Genomic DNA, 18,638 nt, shown 5'->3' on the forward strand with positions numbered 1-18,638 from the left:
TCTAAAGCACTAGTTACAGATAGTTCACATTACTTATTGTAACTAGTGTCTAATTTGTTTTTCTTCCAGACTCATTCAAGAGTTTATTTTACATTTATTTACCAGGAGAATCTGACTGGGCATTGCCCATTTTCACCGGAGGCCCAGGGAGAAAAGCTCCACACAGTAAAAAAAATATATACAATAAGAATACACACAATACATACAATTAAATTTTACAAAAAAATTCTGTAATGATGCATGAAATTCAATATCACATCACATAAAGCTCAACATAGTAAAAATTACATACATTCATAAATTCTTTAAACAAGATGATAAAAGATTATGAAGATACCAGATATAGTTTTATTGTCCGTTGTAGAGTATAATACAAAGACTGGAAGTGAAGTCAGTGATTTGTGTTTATCTATGCATGGAAAGATAGATGTATAACAACATGCTGGAGGGAGACTAGTACAGTGATGATCAAGTTATGACAGTTGCAATTAGTAGAGTGCAGCAATACAGTTAGTTTTATTACATGTGTGTTATCAGATAGTGACAAGAGCATAGGATTATGAGTGTAGAGTTAGACATAGGTAATGGGATGTCTGTCTTAAAACAATCATTCTAGCCAAGGCAACAATAATTCATTAATGCTAACAGCTCGGACTACACTGTGATGTTAATCATGCTTGCAATACCCCTTTAAAAGCAGAATTATTTATTTCAGTTTGATGAGCGGAGAAGTCCACGTTTTCAGTGAAGGCCCGGCGAGAAAATCTCCAACAATACAGTTACATGAATAATTACTAAGAGTGTTTTTGTCTGCTGTAAGTTCTTTGAAGTATTGAATTGATGGGTTTTGGTGCCACAATTAAGCATAATAAATAAATAAAATGCAAAAAAAAATATTCAGTTTAAAAGATTTTCTCACATTAATTATTTGTACCTTCAAGACTAGGCAATTGCTGTCCAGCCTGTCAGCTGTTGGGAATAAAATACCTAATTGCCTGATTGCTGGTAGGTGTTAATGTGTTAATTCTTTCTCTGGCCCCAATCTACTTAAATTGAAATGTTTACCCTGACTGTATTTCATACTTGACTGACATTCTGTGGGATAGTGTCTTTCAAATCATAATGTTTCTTAGGCTGGCACAGTGAAGAATTTTGTAGTAATTTCCTAAGAGTTAGTTTTTTTTGTACTCAGAAATATTATCTAATTTAGAGAACTCCAAGAAATTATCTATTAGAAAATTGTTTGCCTTTGTTGACCAGGAAGTTGCAACTAAATATAGACCATGTTCAGTGAACACTTGAGGGAAAAATTCCTCTGTTACAACCCTGATTACACACGTTAGAGTCCCTGGTTGTTTCTGAAAAGTTTGAAAAAACAAATTGAAAATAAATTCTACAAGTCTTAAACACATCCAGTGAAAGTGGGCATGGTCTCTTAACGACCAACCCGAACGCTAGCTTTGAGGTACAGAGTAATGTTGCAACGTTTGTGAGCCATCCCATAAAAAAGTCATCCATGTGACATTATTGTCCCTTCTACCCTGTAGAACAGAGCAGAGTCAACCTTTGAGGTTCTTCCTCTTGACCTAATAGTGGTGTCTTTCACTTTAACCAAGTAGTTATGCATCTGACAGACCATTAAATACACACACTTCTCGTGCTTCAATTGACCTACAAATCATGTCCCAGGAAGAGGGCAGATATAAATGACAAGAGTTTTTTGTAGCTTTCGGAATACAGACTTAATTCTGTGAACTGAATTTTCACCACTTTTGACAAAGTATGACCAAAAGGAGTTGAGAAAGTTCTGATGTATGTATATATATATATATATATATATATATGTGTATATGTATGTATATATATGTATATATATATATATATATATATATATATATATATATATATATATATATATATATATGTGTATATAGATATATATATATATATATATATATATATATATATATATATATATATATATATATATATATATATATATATATATATGTATATATATATATATGTATATGTATATATATATATATATATATATATATATATATATGTATATGTATATATATATATATATATATGTATATATATATATATGTATATATATATATATATATATATGTATATATATGTATATATATATATATATATGTATATGTATATATATGTATGTATATATATGTATATATATATATGTATATGTATATATATATATATATATATATATATATATATATATATATATATATATGTATATGTATATATATGTATATGTATATATATATGTATATGTATATATATATGTATATATGTATATATATGTATATATGTATATATATGTATGTGTATATATATATATATATATATATATATATATATATATATATATATATGTATATATATATATATATGTGTGTATATATATATATATATATATATATATATATGTATGTATATATTGGCGAATCTTTTCGAAGTACTTTAAATCTTGTAGTCCAAGATCCATTACACCTTTGAGTCTATTTTTATGGTACACATCCACCTAATAGAATTTGTATTTTTGGTCAATATTAAGTTATTCAAAAACATTATCGTTTCAGCTTGGCATTTCATTCTGTTATGCTGATTTAAACAATATGCCCACAGTCAGAAGTGCATTACATTTAATGTGCAAGTGTGAAGACTGTATCTGATCATTTCCTCATTTAGTGTGAATATTGTAGTGTCTTGTCAACAGACCTTTCCATGACTGCAGTATCTGCTGTATCAGCTATGTGTAGAAATTTCAAATTATTCCAATTATTAGTTTCAAACTTCATTTATTCTTCAATGAACTGCTTGCCAATGTACCTAGAGTTCAGTCATCTTGTACACTTGTACCTGCAGACTTTACATCTCCAAGCTAGTAGTGAAAATAAAAAAGCTATTGAAGTTGTAGATACATGAAAGAATCCTTTGTAAATTTCACCCACAAAAAAAATTCTCAATTATTTGCTTGTGCCTATAGGGTTTGTCTGCCAGTGAAAGCCATTGATCACAGAAAAAATACCATTTTCCACACCTTTCATAATTTTCTCTTATTTTTCAAGCCTGTATTCTTAAACACTTGTCTAGCTGAAGCCAAGAACGTTAATCTAGGCAGCCACCGCTATAAAAATCTGAAATTATTACCTTAATTGTATTACGCGATTGATATACTTTTACACCTCTTCCCCAGCAGCCCAAGATCGCAATGGCATTAACCTACTTATATCCAGTCTTTGTTCCCTATTTACGCTGTAAGACCTGGATACCTTTTAACTAAGAAAAAGTAATTTCTTGTTTTAATATCTAAACCATATACAGCAGTCACTGGTAAGACTTCTTCCACTTCACATTTAAAGTATTCTGACTGCACAATTTTCAGAGCTGTTTTACAGTGTGATATACAGTTTACATCCTGTAGTTTTTATACACCTATTAGTAAGAAAATAAATTGTTTGACTTAATTTACTTTGTTCCCTTAAATGTCCTAAAAATAATGATATAGTGGGGTATATGCTTTGAATGTCACATGCACCAGTTTAACCACAATCAAGAAAACTCCAGTCTTTCTCAGCCAGTTCTCCAAAGCCACATTTCTCAATGAGGAAGCCAAGTTCCCTTCTGTTTGCTGCCTCAACATTTCTTGGCTAAAATATTTTTTTTTCTTCTTTAGGCTTGTTCTGCATCCAAAAAAAGTATTTGATCCCCAAGGAAAAATATTCTGAAGAAAATTGGATATAACTGCCTGAATCTTATACCTGCCTTTTTGACATCCCCAGATTGCTGGGATAAGTTTGCTTCCATTTTTCTGGTATAATTATTTTCTACAAATACTCTATCCCCAAATTTTAAAATCTTTCTATTCTACCACCATTTTATTAAGCATGTCTTTCTGCTATGATGGCTAGATTTGGAGTGTACACAGTAACGTACTGTCGGTTAACAATTCCTGCTGTGGAACACTAGTCTGGTTGCTTATTTGTGCTTTCATAAAATTAATGCAGCCTGTTTCTTCCAATTTCTTTGATACAGAAAAAGGTTTTCTCTGTGTACCATGTATTCTAATGCAGTTTTTGAAACTTCTGTTTTTGAGAAGCTTCATGCTTCTAGCCTTTTTTTTTTTTTTTTTTTTTTACATTTCTGCCTCTGATTTTTGCAGTTTTATCAGTTTATCTGAATAACTAATTAGAGCATCTTTCACTTTTTCCAGCCTTTTGTTATTTGACTTTTTATATTCCTCAGTGTTTCACTTACTTTCATTGCCTCTGAATGTATTTGATTTATTTTGTCCTGTAAGATACTGGAAGCCATTTCCTGTACAAAAGCTGAAACTTAAATGGCTTTTTACTGAACAGCTGCAAGATTCTTCCCAGCCAGAGTTTTTTCCCTTTTCTGGTCGATTTTTTTCCTTTCTTTCTACAAATGTCTTATTTGTTGGCATCCAGGTTGTCATATTAGGCAGTAATTGAATTTTACCCATATAGATAAAATGTGCGGTCTCCCTCACTGGGTTTCATTTTTTGCACTGGGAGAGCTCTAATCAGCCTTTTGATCAATGTATTGGCTATCTTGAAAGCCATCATTTTGCACATTTTTTTTTTTTGCTTCGGTTGCTGTCTGTGTTCCACCCCTTCTAAACCTCAGAAGTAGACTCCTAGCACCCATTTTACACCAGGAGGGGTACTGTCATCTACTTTTGTACTGTTTTTTTTATTTTATTTTGTTTTTTTAAGCCTTATTATTCCTCTTACATGCCATTTGATACCTCTAGTGTTCTGGTATGTAATGGGCATTGATCAAGACTGTCACTCTCTTCCACAAGTGCTTTAAGTCCTCACACGCATTGCCCTTCTTGTGAAGAATGCCCCCCATTGGCTTTCTGATCTGCTTTTGGGGATGTATTCCTTTCCTCGCTCATTCCGCAGTTAACTCCTTTAGTACTGAAACAGCTAATTGATGCCTAGTCTTTTGGGTTATAGATTGGGCTGTATCCCTTTACTCCATAGAGCCATATAGTTTTTTTTGGGTAATTGTTCCAGTATCTGTAAATGCCTTCAAAATAAGGCAAACTGTTTTGCTTGGTGGTTGTTTTTAGCCTTGCAATATGCCCACCCCTAGAGATCCTTCTTGTATTTCTTGAGATTGTTTCTCGCCAAGAAAGTACAGCTGTTGCACCAGAGGAGTAAAGTAGTTATCTATAAATACATCTCTGGTATTAGGGATTTAAAATGTTGATGTTTGTAGATTCTCTTGGACTGTTTGCAAAGAAATCGTGGTATGCTATTTGCTAGTCTTGTTTAACAGTATTGCTTCATTTGAGTAGTAATGGGCTAGGATTGGAGAACAGTGTGTGTATGTATATATATATATATAATGTGTATGTATGTATATATATGTATATATATATATATATATATGTGTATGTGTGTGTATATATATATATATATATATATATATATATATGTATACACACACACACACAGTCTAAAAGGTTAAACTTGAAAGCTTTCTTTGCTTATTCATGCACAAGAATATGCACAAGACAAATGTTTATTTGGTACTTCATAGTAAAGTATGATTTTTTTTTAGGTGAACAAATTTATTTGTTGCACTTCCTGCAAAACCTGTGAGGTTATATCTTCAGACTTTTGTACCTTTCTAAAGAAGGTAAATCAGCTGCAGTTATCTTTGATCTCTAAGGAAATATGAGCATTTATTTTTTTTTTGAAGATCTTAAAGCCACTGTCCGGAAACTTGAACATGATACTGCTGATCTGAAGTTTTTGAATAACCAGTATGTACATAAAGTGAGAAGTCTCGAGAAAGACAGCAAAGCCAAAACAGAAAAGATTCAGCAACTCCAAGAGAAGAATCTTCAAGCAGTGGTGCAAACTCCAGGTATGTATCTTAATTCTGAAAGATTTAAATAAGCAAACTGAGATTGTTAAACTGTCTTCTTGTTTTGGGTGAAATCCCCAATATTTTAAGGCTCTGCATTAAATGCTTGATGTGTTAGAATTTGGTGGCATTTCAGAGATTCTCATTACTGTATTTGTCTTCTACTGATGCTGCAGTACTAGTCCCAAATTTGGAGTGACAAATTTAATGCTCCAGTTAAAAGACTTGCTTTCTTGACCTTACCACAAAACGTTTACAACTGGCTAGATACTGTTGACTTAGCTGGAATAAAGTATAAGTAAAGTAGTATAAATCTTTCATTCATAAAGTTTATTTGTCTGCAATGGTGGTCCAAGCTCTATGTACTTAATCTTACATCATTTAGACCACATCTCAGAAGCGATGTTCCCTCACTTCAGTATAACACAGGAATGTTTGGTAATGAGACATGTTTCAGTAGTTACAGTATGAATCACTGTCTCTCTTTCTCAGAGTAACTAATTGTTGAACAGAAAGATTCTGTCTCACTAGATCATAACTGGATGATGATCTTTGTATTCCAGCTTCCGGGCACCTTCCACTTGCCCAAACTGTCAAGCGGCTTGAGATGAGTTGACTAAAAAGTCTGGGCTTGAAGCCCTTCAGAGCTTCACTGCCACCAAAATGTATAGTCCTAAGATACTTTTGAGGATCAACGGTTGGTTTGTGTTATCCTTTGCTGGGCAGATAAGTTCCCTTTGTAGGAAAAATCTTTCATTTTCTTATATTTGCTGATGCTTTATTAATTTCCTATTCAGGAAAGTTATTTTAAAGGTAGGAGTGTTGTGTTTTAACAGACTGTCTCGCGACTGTAATGCACTTTCAAATGGAGCAGTTTTTTCTGTCAGTTTTAGAGTATGCATACTAACTTATAATATTTTATGTTGAGAAATTGTTTCCTTTTCTACTGTGGGGCTGTCATAGTGTTTGAAAGTGCTTGTTACTCTGTTTTTTCTGTCAACAAAGTAACTTCTGTGGACTGGGAGTTTTAGTGGCATTTGCTGTCCCTTATTCCCAGGAAAGAGGCACCATTTTTGGCTTGAGTATGAAACAGATAGTCTTCCACGGTGGGTCGTCCTTCCAGCCACTAAAAGAAGTTGTTAAGCAAACAGCCTTTACCACCACAGCAGGCTATCAGTTTGCCTCAGCCGCAGGTGGGTGGCTCTTCTGTGGCCATTTGTTGTACCTCAGACCAGTTATATTTTACCCTGAATCCCTCTGGTATAGCACCTACAGCCACCATGGACCGGGAGTTAGACGTAGCCTTTGTGGCTGTTGGAGTTCTCTCAGTAGGTAAGAGAGATCCACTCTTGTTTGGTCCTGGGAGAGGGAACAGGGAAAGCTTCCTTGTTATGTCAAAATACTATACCCATCCCTGGGGATGGTAGTGGCTGCAGTTAACATGGTTGGCCCCATTTATTCTGTCAAATAGAAACCGAAAACTAAATCTGCATGTACTCCTCAAATTCCTTTGGATAGGAGTAGTTTACTGGGACTGGCTTACTGGGACTGGCTCAGGCTTTAATTATTCTCTCCATATTAGATCCAACCTTTCCTTTTCCTATTTTAAAAAGGAGCTTAAATCCCACCTACTACACTAGAAATGATGCTGTTGCATTGACCACAAGTAGTCTTAGTCTCTCCCACTGTATAACCTGTTGCATCTCCTAACTTTCTTTCTTCGTTAGTAACTTCTGCTTAAACTAATCTCCTAAACCCTCAGCTCTACTACTATAGCCCCCTCCCATTCTCCACCCCCCACTTTCTGTCAATGTCTATACATTGTTCATTTTTTGAACAATTATCTTTTTGTTTTTACTCTCGTGTAGTAAATTTTAGTCTACTACTATCAGTGCAACCCTTAATGTTCATAATTTTTTTCTTTTATTTTTCTCTTTATAATTAATTTCATATTTGCAATGTTTTTAATAGTTTTTATCCTGTATGTTTATCTTTCCTTATGTTTGCTGGGGCTCTTTCCCCTTGTCTTCACTGAAAATGGGTTGCTTACTATCAGTGAAATGCAAATAGTTTAATTTTTTACAATTATTTTGTATTGTGATTGTTATTTAATATTTGTATATTGTCACTTTATTTTTACTTATGTTTGCTGGGGCCTTTTCCCTCGGGTCTCCACTGAAATTGGGTTGGTTTGCAAACTCAGTTGGACTAACCCGGATAACAGATGTGAAATAAATAAATTTATGCTTTTAATCTTTCTTCTAGAGTAGTTTCTGGTAAACAAAAGAGGGATGCAGCTTTCCCTTGAAGAGATTAAGATTCTGAATCTGAACAGGAAGATGCAGGGACGGATTAAGGGTTTTGTCCTCAAATTTCTGATTCAGACTCTGGAGAACTCAGTTTCTGATTCTTCCTGTGGGTTTGGAATATCACAGTGTTTTCCGAGGAGGAGCACTGAGATTTCTCAGTCTGTCAGAAGAATACTACAAGTTGTTACAGAAAGATTTTCGAGAACCTACACCTGTTCTTCCTCTCTGTTTTTGCTTTAGAGGGTGTGTCTAACTGCCTGCAGTTTTGCTGATAGTTAGCCTGCTGTGTCCCTAAAATGGCAGATTAGATGTATAAAGTTCCTCAAACCTAACCCAACAGCTATACTCTCAGTGGACTCCACTGGCTGCTAAGCACTTGGGTAATTCCATTCCTACTCCTTCTAATAAGGGTGGGAAAATTATTGTTTGGTATGGGAAAACGGGAGTATACTTCTGCAACTTTGATTTTCAGAATTTTAAATGGTCTGACTCATATGGTAATGTTTGCTCTGACCTATTGTGAAAGTATGAGGAATGTTTTATCTATAGTTTCTTTTTGTGACTAAAAACCTGTTTTAAATAATGTTTCTTGTATTGCACAGGTCACTACGTGTGTATGATTCTGCTGCTATTCCTTCCAGGGCTATTGCCACTGGTACTATTTTTAAGGAGTTTTGCTTGGCTGCATTTTAAATTCTCCCTTTGACAGAAATTTAGTGTTTGGCCCCTCTACTGTAGAGGTGGTAAAAAAGTATGATAAATGGGGCAAGCTGATGTAAGGAATTGCTAAGGTTTTTTACACCCCTCCTTTTCCAAATTGTTCAAGGGATTTTCATTCTCCTTATCCAGTCTTGGCAAAAATCAGAATAAACAGTCTCAACAGAATTCAGGTAAACAGATGTTTAAGAAGAAGTGGCAAGGGGGTTCCAAAAAGGAATTTCAAACCTTCTAAAACCAAGTTTGAAGCTATATTAAAGAGACCTTGTGACCCTCTCCCACCCTGGTCCCTGCTCTCTTCCAGAAAGTCTAAATCTCCAATTTTCTCTTTGGGAACTTTTTTTAAGGCGAATAGGTTCTGAAAATCATTCACCGAGGTTACAGATGGCAGTGGCAGGAAATTTCTCCTTTCCAGGGGGTCATTTGTTCCTCATCCTGCAGATCAGACACTTGTTTCCATTTGTTCATCACTTGCTGCCCCAAAGAATGATAGAAACCAGTCCCTCCTTCTTGGGTGGGGAAGGGGTTTTATTCAAGGATGTTACTATTGCCAAATAAAGAAAATGCTTGAAGACCAGTTCTGGATCTTTCTGGATCTTTTTTTCCTAAACCTGTTTGTGATAGTGCCCAAATTCAAAATGATGTCACTTCACAACCCTTTACCATTTCTTACTCTTTCACATCTCCTGGTAAGACTAAACTTGTCACATCCCTATTCATCCAAACTTCAGAGTGTTCGCAAAGTATATTGCTTCAATTATAGCTCATTGCAGGCTACATGGTATCCACATTTTTCCATATTTTGACAATTGCTTATCTTTGCAGTCAGGAATTTCTCTCTCTCTCTCTCTCTCTCTCTCTCTCAGGTGACATCTCTTGTACAAGCCAGGATACTAACAAAATATTCAAAAGTTTTTCTTGACTCCCTCACAAAGGATTGTGTTCCTGGGATGTCATCTAGACACCTCATCTCAGAGATTTTCTTTCACAGGGAAAAAATAGATCTTTATGTCCGTCTATTTCAAAGGTTTTCCACTTAGACTTCAGTCACTGTGAGGGTGCACCTCAGAGTTTTGGGTTCCATGGCACCTATGATTCTCATGTTATCATGACTCCATATGGGAAAGGTGCAGTGGTATCTGAAATTACTTTGTTGTCAGCATCAACACCCTTTATCTTTCCAGATCCCAGTACTTTGGTTTGTCCAAAGAGAATTTTTTCGGTGGAGACAAGATATCTCTAAATCCAGGTCTACCCTTCTCCATTCCTGCTCTAAAGCAGTCAGTCACAGCAGACGCTTTGGACATTGCTTGGGGGAGGAGTTTCAGGAGGTATAAAAGTGCAGGGGGTGTGGGACACCAAGGATAATTCAAGTGTATAAATACCAAGGAGAGATGCCTGTCTTGATCAAGGCACTCACCTTCCTGAACGATCTTTGGTCCCTGGGACCCCTTCAAGTGGTTACAGAAAGTACCACAATCATGTGGTTCATTATCAGATAAGGGGGAACCAGGTTGTACCCCCCCCCCCCTTGCAGAGTAGCCGTGATAGCTTGGGATATAGCTTCATAGAACAATATTATTCTACAGGCATCCTGCATTCTGTTAGAAATGAGCAGGACCAGGGCAGACCCTCATGAATGGAAACTAGATTAGGAGGTCTTCCAAGATTTGATCCAAGTGGGGAGTTCCTCAAGTAGACCTCTCTGCCTCCTGTTTGGACAGTCAACTCTCAAAATTCTGTTCCAGAACTCGATTTTCTTTTCTTTGGACTTGAATGTTCCTTTATGCCTTTGCACTAACATCCAGGCTACGTCTGAAGATTCAGAAGGAATCCCCCAAGATCATTGTGGTGATTCACTTTTGGCCCAGACAACTATGGTTCTCCCTTCTTTTGGAAATGGCCAGGGGAAATTACCACAAGCATCATCATAGAATGGATCTACTCACAAGAATAGAGGTGTTTGATGCACCTAACATCAATCATCTTCAATTGAATGCTTGGATGATAGGGTCTTTGTTCCTTTTAGGCACCTGTTTTCTGAGGATGCAGAGCAGGCACTAATGGAGGCAAGAAAGCCTGCTACTAGAAAATAATTTATTAGCAAATGGGAAAGGTTATCTAGTTCATGCCAGTAACATAACCAGGTCCAGTGCCCATTCAGGGCTAGTTATTCTCTGGTTTTACAGTATTACTTTGAATTACAATCCTGTGACCTTTATTTCTCTATTAATGTTTATTTATCAGCCATTTTAGCATCCCTTCCCATGGATCCTCCTCTTTCAAGGCAGTGTGATATCAAAATGTTCTTGAAAGGGGTTTTGCATAAGAGGCCTCCAAGATAACTGGTGGCCCCTCCTTGATATCTTAATTTTGTGTTAGAGAGGCTGACATATGTTCTGTCTGAACCAGCTAATCTGGCTGACTTGAGGTTCTTATGAAAAACACTTATACTGATTGCTCTGATCTCTGCAAGAAGGGTATCTGAGTTGCAAACGTTATGGTGAGTCAGCCCTTCCTCTTTTTCCGTAGGGTGTCAGGGTTTCCTTGAGTTTACTTTAAACCAAACTATCCATCTCCCTGCTTTTTTCCTGAACCTAAAAATGAGGGAGAAAGGATACTCCATACCTTGTATGTCCTCTGACATGTCTGGTACTATCATGATCAAACTAAATTTTTTAGAATATTGGATCAATTTGTTCATTTCTTGTGAAGGTAAGAGGAGGCAACCATTGTCAAAACAGAATATTTCCAAATGGTAGTCTAAGGCTGTTACCTTTTGTTATACTCACCATGACAAATCTGTTCCAAAGAGGGCCTTGGCATCATCTGTGGCTTTTTGGAAAGAGTTGCATTCTAAAGGTACTCTAGAAGCTGCTAGACGTATTGTAGGAGCTGCTAATTGGTCCTGTGTACATCATTTTACAAAGCATTGTAAGCTTGAGTCCTTCTCTAGATCCAGATCAAGCTTTGCTAAGACCATTTTCCTGGGGCTCCTGGACCTTTCTCCTTCCAGGTATAGTCAGCTATGGTAATCTACCCATATAACTAAGGCTACTGCAGCATTGATCAATATGAAGAACAGAGTACAGTTGTGTAAGCTGAACTTTATAACATTAGATGTCTGAATGTCAGTGCTGCAGTAGCTGTTCCCTCCCTCCTACTCGTTTTTTGGTGTTTTTTATTTTTAGCATTGTCCTTTCATGGCTCAGCATCTCTTTCTGTACTAGTAGGAAATCTCTGAAGGGTTTTGTGCCAAAATTTTTTTTTACTCAGCTCATCTTAACTCATTAACTCTGAGTACCTTCTCATGGCGCCTCTGTGCTTACAGCAGTGTGCGTCATGAGAAGATATGAATTGCAAGCTGTTACCTCCGAGTGCCTTCCACAAGTGCGAGAAACTGTTGTGCAGATTAGTAGTTGAGCTTAATGTAAAACATGCTGAAATCGTAACTGAACTTGTAATTTCCTTTATGTACTTACGATTCAGCATGTTTTTACATTGTCACATTAAACTTTAAATAGAAAATCCGCTTAAAAGGTTGTTGCTAAAGCAAGTGGTGGCAGCCAATCGGATTCTTGCAATTCAAGCCACCACTTGCATAACACCTCCACCCCCCAACTTAATTTTCTTTTGTTTTCCCTAAATATTCGGTAGATTGTAGTAACCCTTGCAGCACTCTACAGCTTTTTTCGGCATCTAGGAGTTAATTTAGTATTTTTATTTCTTCCTTTAGAGTCTGGCCACAGCTTTAAGTGAACTGTGCAAAACTTGTAAAATATCCATTACCGTATTAAATGCAGGGCTTTTTTGGTAAAAGTACCCACCTGTACAGCATACCGGCACCTTGGCTGCAACAACTGCTTGTGGCATCGACTACATATTATTGATATTCCCCCCATAAGACATGACATTTATCTTTCTGATGAAGTTTCCACTCATGACAGAATGGAAAAGTAGAGCTTAAAAGAGGTATGTTGGAATACGCTACTGTGGTATGACAGTGCATTATAACCATTAGGATTATCAATGATGATTTTGTGTTGTAACCCTGTGTTTCTGTTGAACCGTCCTCTTAATTTCTTTTATTTTTTTATTTAACATTTGTTTACTGGGAAAGTCCAACTTGAAACAAAGCCAATTTCAGTAGAGTCCCAGAAAAAATGCTCCAGGCACACATCTTTGTAATTTGGTGATGTTATTCAGTTTTCCTCTTTATCGTCAGCCTTCCTGCACTGTGTAAATGTTGTAAAAGTGTATAAGCACTTCATATACAGAATTTTATTTGTTTGTTGTGTTCTTTTTTTCACACTTGGACAGAACCTGAAATAACTCATTAGGGATCGATCAATACGCTCAATTTAAACACAATATGGGGAATCATCTGTACACAACCTGCACTTGTTTGTTACAGAAATAATTGCAATTAAATGAGTAACAATAGCTGTGTCACTTTTTATAAACATGATTATGCTGTGAATAGCTTCAGTCTTGAGTATAGCAGGTATAGTTTGTTTGACTATGTGATTTTTCTGAAAGGGCTTTCGAGTTGTCAGAAAACAGACGATTATTTCTCATTTTCTCATTTTAGCATGCCTGTTAATGAATTCAGCATGTACTTTTTTTAATAATGTATTGTATACATTGTAGCTCAAGAATGTCAAAAAAAGTTTTGTGCCTGAGCGTGGTCCCACTAATGTACTTAACACAAAATCTGTTGGCTTTCCTTAACTTGGCACAGGTCAGAAATGCAGGATTATTTCAAATCTTTTGTTCTTTTTTACAGGTAAAGAAATTTAAATAAAATAAAAGGCTAATCATTTACAACACTGACAGCCATACACAGTGAACAAAAAGGAATGCATTTATTATATTATACGTGACGTCATGGCGTATGCACGTGTATGAATGATTATTTTCAATGTCAGCATAAGCGTTACCTGACTTGTTGCTTTCAACTGCTTAGCAAGAAATGTGGACAGAGCCTAAAATAATGGGGGGGGGGGCAAATGCTGAAAAAACAGAGGCAGATTTTAAATGTCTCCCTTATAAATTTTAGGAAGTTACTAGATTAAGGGGATTTGTGTTGGCATTCATTTTCTGAAGGATATGAAGTCTGAAACCACACATTTTTATGAGTAACATGCCAAAAATTTGATGAAAAATCTGGACATTTGAGAGGTGTGCTCATGGTTGTTTATCTGTTGGTGCAAATGAGAACAGTTTAGGTCATGTATAACCTGAATACATGGTATAAGTGAGCTTAGTCCTTTCTGCAAAAGTTTTGCACCCTCCTCTTTCATTATCTTTCATATGTTTTTCAACAGATCTTACTGGCTTAAATTCTGCATTGCTAGCCGCTTATCTAGATTACTAGCTTTGCCCGTGATCCAGTTATTATTTATTATTTATTTATTTATTTAACATTTGTTGACTGGGAAAGTCCGACTAAGTTCCACAGATACTGTTTTCAGCGGAGGCCCAGGGAGAAATGCTCCAGAAGCATGTCTTTAGAATGTGGGAGGAAACCGGAGTACCCGGAGGAAATCCACGAAGGCAGGAAGAACATGCAAACTCCACACAGAAGGCACCCCAGCAGAAAATCGAACCGGAGAACCTCTTGCTGTGAGGCGACAGCATTAACTGCTGCACCACTGTGCAGCCCTATTATTAAAAGCAACACACAAAACTGGCTATTTAGGGTTTGGGAACAGTTTTCAAAAAAAAAAAAAAAGTTGTCAATAAACTCACATTTTCAGCAAAATCTGGGACAACTGAGAAATGTATTTGTAGTATGGCCTGCAGAAAGTCAAAAATACTCATGGACCTCGGGGACAAAGGCCTCAGACATTTTTCAGACATTTTTAACTTACTGATAGCAATCATTTAAAAATGATAGCAAGAGAGAATTTGTATTACTATACATATTTTGACAAACGAGAAGTCTGTAGTTATGTCCAGAATTATGTAGTGACTTTAATCTTCACTGTTTTTTATGAGGTACAGGGCAACATTTAGAGGAAAAACCAGGAAGAGCCCTGAAAATTGGGGACACTCAAGACATATGGTTGGCAAACCTGCCAGTTTGTCAAGGTCTAGATGGTTTTTTATGAGGTACAGGGCAACATTTAGAGGAAAAACCAGGAAGAGCCCTGAAAATTGGGGACACTCAAGACATATGATTGGCTAACCTGCCAGTTTGTCAAGGTCTAGATGGGCTGAGCATTCACTACCTAAAGCATCTACAGAATCCAGATCAGCAGTAGGTTACACTGTGTTGAAGATAGAGATGTACACAGAAACTTTTGTCCTTGTTAGGTTTGTATACACAATCTCTCTTGTGGTTTTTTAACAACTCGTACATGATTAAGGCTATTTTAATATTCCCAGGCTGTACTGACGTGACAAAACCTATAGCCAGAATGGACCAAAGGAGAGGCACTGTCACGAAAGCCATGGGAATTCTTGTTGGTGAGATCAATAACTGTCTTGCCTAACTGTGACCATAGTGGTCCTTTAAATATTGACACACATATATAACTTTTGCAGGTTATAGTTCACCGTGTGTGATAGGCTTCAAACAACCGAGTTTGGTATTTTTAAGAGTGGGCAGATAGTTCATCACAACCCTCATGAAAAGGTAAATGGAACTTGCTATTTTTTGGTTAATTTTGTCCAGCATAAAAGTATTCTGATGTGAATAAAACAATCATTGCAAGTAGATGTCAGCTGGAATGGTGCCAATTCAGTCATTTTACAGGACAGTAAACCAGTTGCTAATTGATAAAAAGATTTTACAGAATGTCATTTTAAACAATGTTGCTGAGAGCGAAAAATAATATATGTATTAAGTGCAATCCAGGATAATAAATGCTAAGTATAACATGCTACATCATTCATATCTTCCAGGGCAGCAAGCAGGGTTGACAATGCTGAAACAGATCTTGCTTTTGTTGGGGGGGGGGGGTCTGATGAATGATGAACAGACGGTCAGTGAGTCAAGCCAGCAACAATTCAGGCAGATGCAAAATGTAGCTTCATGTCATAACACAAAAATGCAAACTAAAAAATGTTCCTATATGAATAAATGATACGAGTCTTGGTAATCCAAAAATGATTTGATTGGGAAAAAATGAAAGTGGATAGAATACTTTCATAATTTTCCATGACCAAAGAGAAGTGTAAAATCTTTCAAAATTATATTCTGAGTGATCCACATTTGAGAATGTTTTAAGATTTATCTAGAGCAAAAGCGTGCTGGCAAGAAATAATAGCATCCATCCTTTTCATTTAAAGAATGGCTATGCAATACAGTGTCTGTCTTGGAAGGGCTGCGGAAGGGTTTATCGAATGTAATGTTGCATTGGTAGTGCTTGTGCATAGTAGGGCAGACTGCTGAAGGGCTCACTGGGAGAATTTTCATTTTGGTGCTTGTGCATACTTAGACTGCTGAAGGGTAATTGGTGGGAATGGTTAATGTTAGCGTCAGTGAAGTGCTTGTACATACATATACAGTACCTGCTTACTCTGGCACAACTTATACACTTGTTGATTTGGTTGATCTCCCATATGTGTTCTGTGTTGTAGTCAGTAATTTTTAATTTCAAACTGCATTTTTTCTCCCTGTATATACACGTGTGTATATGTAAGTGTGTGTATCGCATATATGCATAAAAACATACACACATACACTTGTATATATGTATGTATGCGTGAAATTGGGTCTGGCCTGCGGGGAAGAGCATTTTTGGTTCATTGGTGCTGAAGAACATCCTTCCAAGAGCTAACCAGGGTCTAAGGTAGCTGGGGACTCTGTCCACAGGTTGAGGAAAGAATGAAAACTGACAACATCAGATAAGTTATGTGCTCTCCATAATGTTCTATCTGTGTTATCCATTTGTTTTTTTGTCATTCTTTCTCAACTACCTACCCTCCAACCCCCTACCTATCAGCTTCTAGAATCAGATGCTTTACACCAGTGCAGAGTGTATGGTCAAGAAAGGACATTTTTCATTTGCTTTAATGCTGAAAATCCTGCTTAATTTATTTGGGAGGGGGAGGTTTTGTAATTATTATCCACATTTGTTTTGAACGTAACCCACTTGTGGTATTAAGTGACCACCCCAGACTTCGCATCTATTTCAGTTTTTTTAGATCTTCCTCAGACCCTTTACGGCCACATATACTTTTCTGTTGTCTAAATGTTCTCAGTCTGAAATTTTGTGTATAGTTCTATTAACGTCTGCCTAATGATTGCTATTTTTTCACTGCGTTTTTATTTACTCCCATTAGTTTTCTTTCTTGCCCATTCTCCCATGTAGTCTTGCCTTTCTCTCCTCACTTTTCTGTAATGCACTATTTACTGCTGTTCACAAAAGCTGTCTTGGGTGTTTTCCGGTGATTATCATTTGTGCTTGTATTTGTCAAAGTAGGGGAAGCCATTTCTAGTAGTAGACCCATAATGAGCGATGTACCCAAGGATTCGTTTTGGGGCCTCTACTGTTCGAGATGTACTTTTCTGAGGTGCGAGCGAAAACCAGTGGTCTGTGGCTGACCAAGTTTGCAGATGACTGCAAGCTGAGTGCTGTCGTAATTCCCCTAGTGATGCGAACATCCTCCAAGAGGGCCTAAATCAAATTAATGACCGGTGCCAGAAGCTTAGCCTCAAACTGAATGCCAAGAAATGCATCATTATCCCCTTTGGAGAAAATGGCATCCCCACTAATTATCACATTAATAATAACATACTAAGCACACAGTCAGTCATGAGGGACTTGGGCACCCAGGTTGATAGCAACCTGACTTTTGACTACCACATTGCCTCTGTTGTACGGAAGGCTTTCTACATGGCCCACCTCATAAATAAGGATATTTCATCCAGGAACAAGGAGGTCATAACATACCTGTACTCTGTCAGACCCATTATCTAGTACAATGCCCCCTTCGGCATGTACCTTGCCAAGAACATGCAGAAGTTGGAGAGACGACAGAGGTTCCTGACTAGGGCAATCCAGGCTAAAAGTCCCATCCTTCTACTCAATTTTGTACAGACTGCTCAGAGGTGACCTGTGTCTGGTATCCAAGGTCATCTCAGACCCAACCATGATGGAGTTGCTGCATATCCGTAAGTCAAACTCCACTCTTGCAACCCGCATGCAAAGCCTTAACCTGGTCTGTGACATTAATAGAACTTGTTGGCAGGATAGATTTGTGTCCTAAAAGACTCCCCCATTTGTGGAATAGACTCCCTCTCCATGTCAAGCAGAGTACCTCTCTAGCTCTGTTTAAGAGGAACCTGGATGACTGGATAGGAACCAGAAAATACATCCCCTGGGATCCCACCTGTGTCCCTGCAGGACAGGGGAAACAGGTGCTAACTTTGAGGGAAGACTGGTGAAATTCTTGACAAGGCTTCTAAGGGCCTCTGGACCAATAGCCTAGTATCATCCTATGTACATTTACGCCTGCATTAAATTTTATGGAAATTGTCTATATTGCAAAGGTCCCATCTTGTCCAGCCGTTGTGTGAATGAATGATTTATCGAATAAAACCTTAAATCTTGTTGCATTTTTTGTTCTTATTACTATTTTTTGCGAAAAGTTTCCTAACTATTAATCACTGTTCTGCTCAGAAAATGAGCATACCTACTTGTAGTCTGCAGAAACATCTTTAAA

General features: G+C 36.8%; 1 protein-coding gene across 1 annotated transcript in view; it reads left to right on the top strand.

Annotated features, from left to right (window-relative positions):
• CEP135 (centrosomal protein 135) overlaps positions 1 to 18,638 on the top strand; it is a 2,183,066-nt gene that overhangs the window by 223,648 nt on the left and 1,940,780 nt on the right. Inside the window, 1 exon segment of the mRNA XM_044062480.1 lies at positions 5,770 to 5,937. Within this exon segment, the coding sequence (XP_043918415.1) occupies positions 5,770 to 5,937 (168 nt within the window).

The sequence above is a fragment of the Protopterus annectens genome, chromosome 2.part1, assembly GCF_019279795.1.
Source record: "Protopterus annectens isolate FY-2018-M chromosome 2.part1, PAN1.0, whole genome shotgun sequence".
Lineage (NCBI taxonomy): Eukaryota > Metazoa > Chordata > Ceratodontiformes > Protopteridae > Protopterus > Protopterus annectens.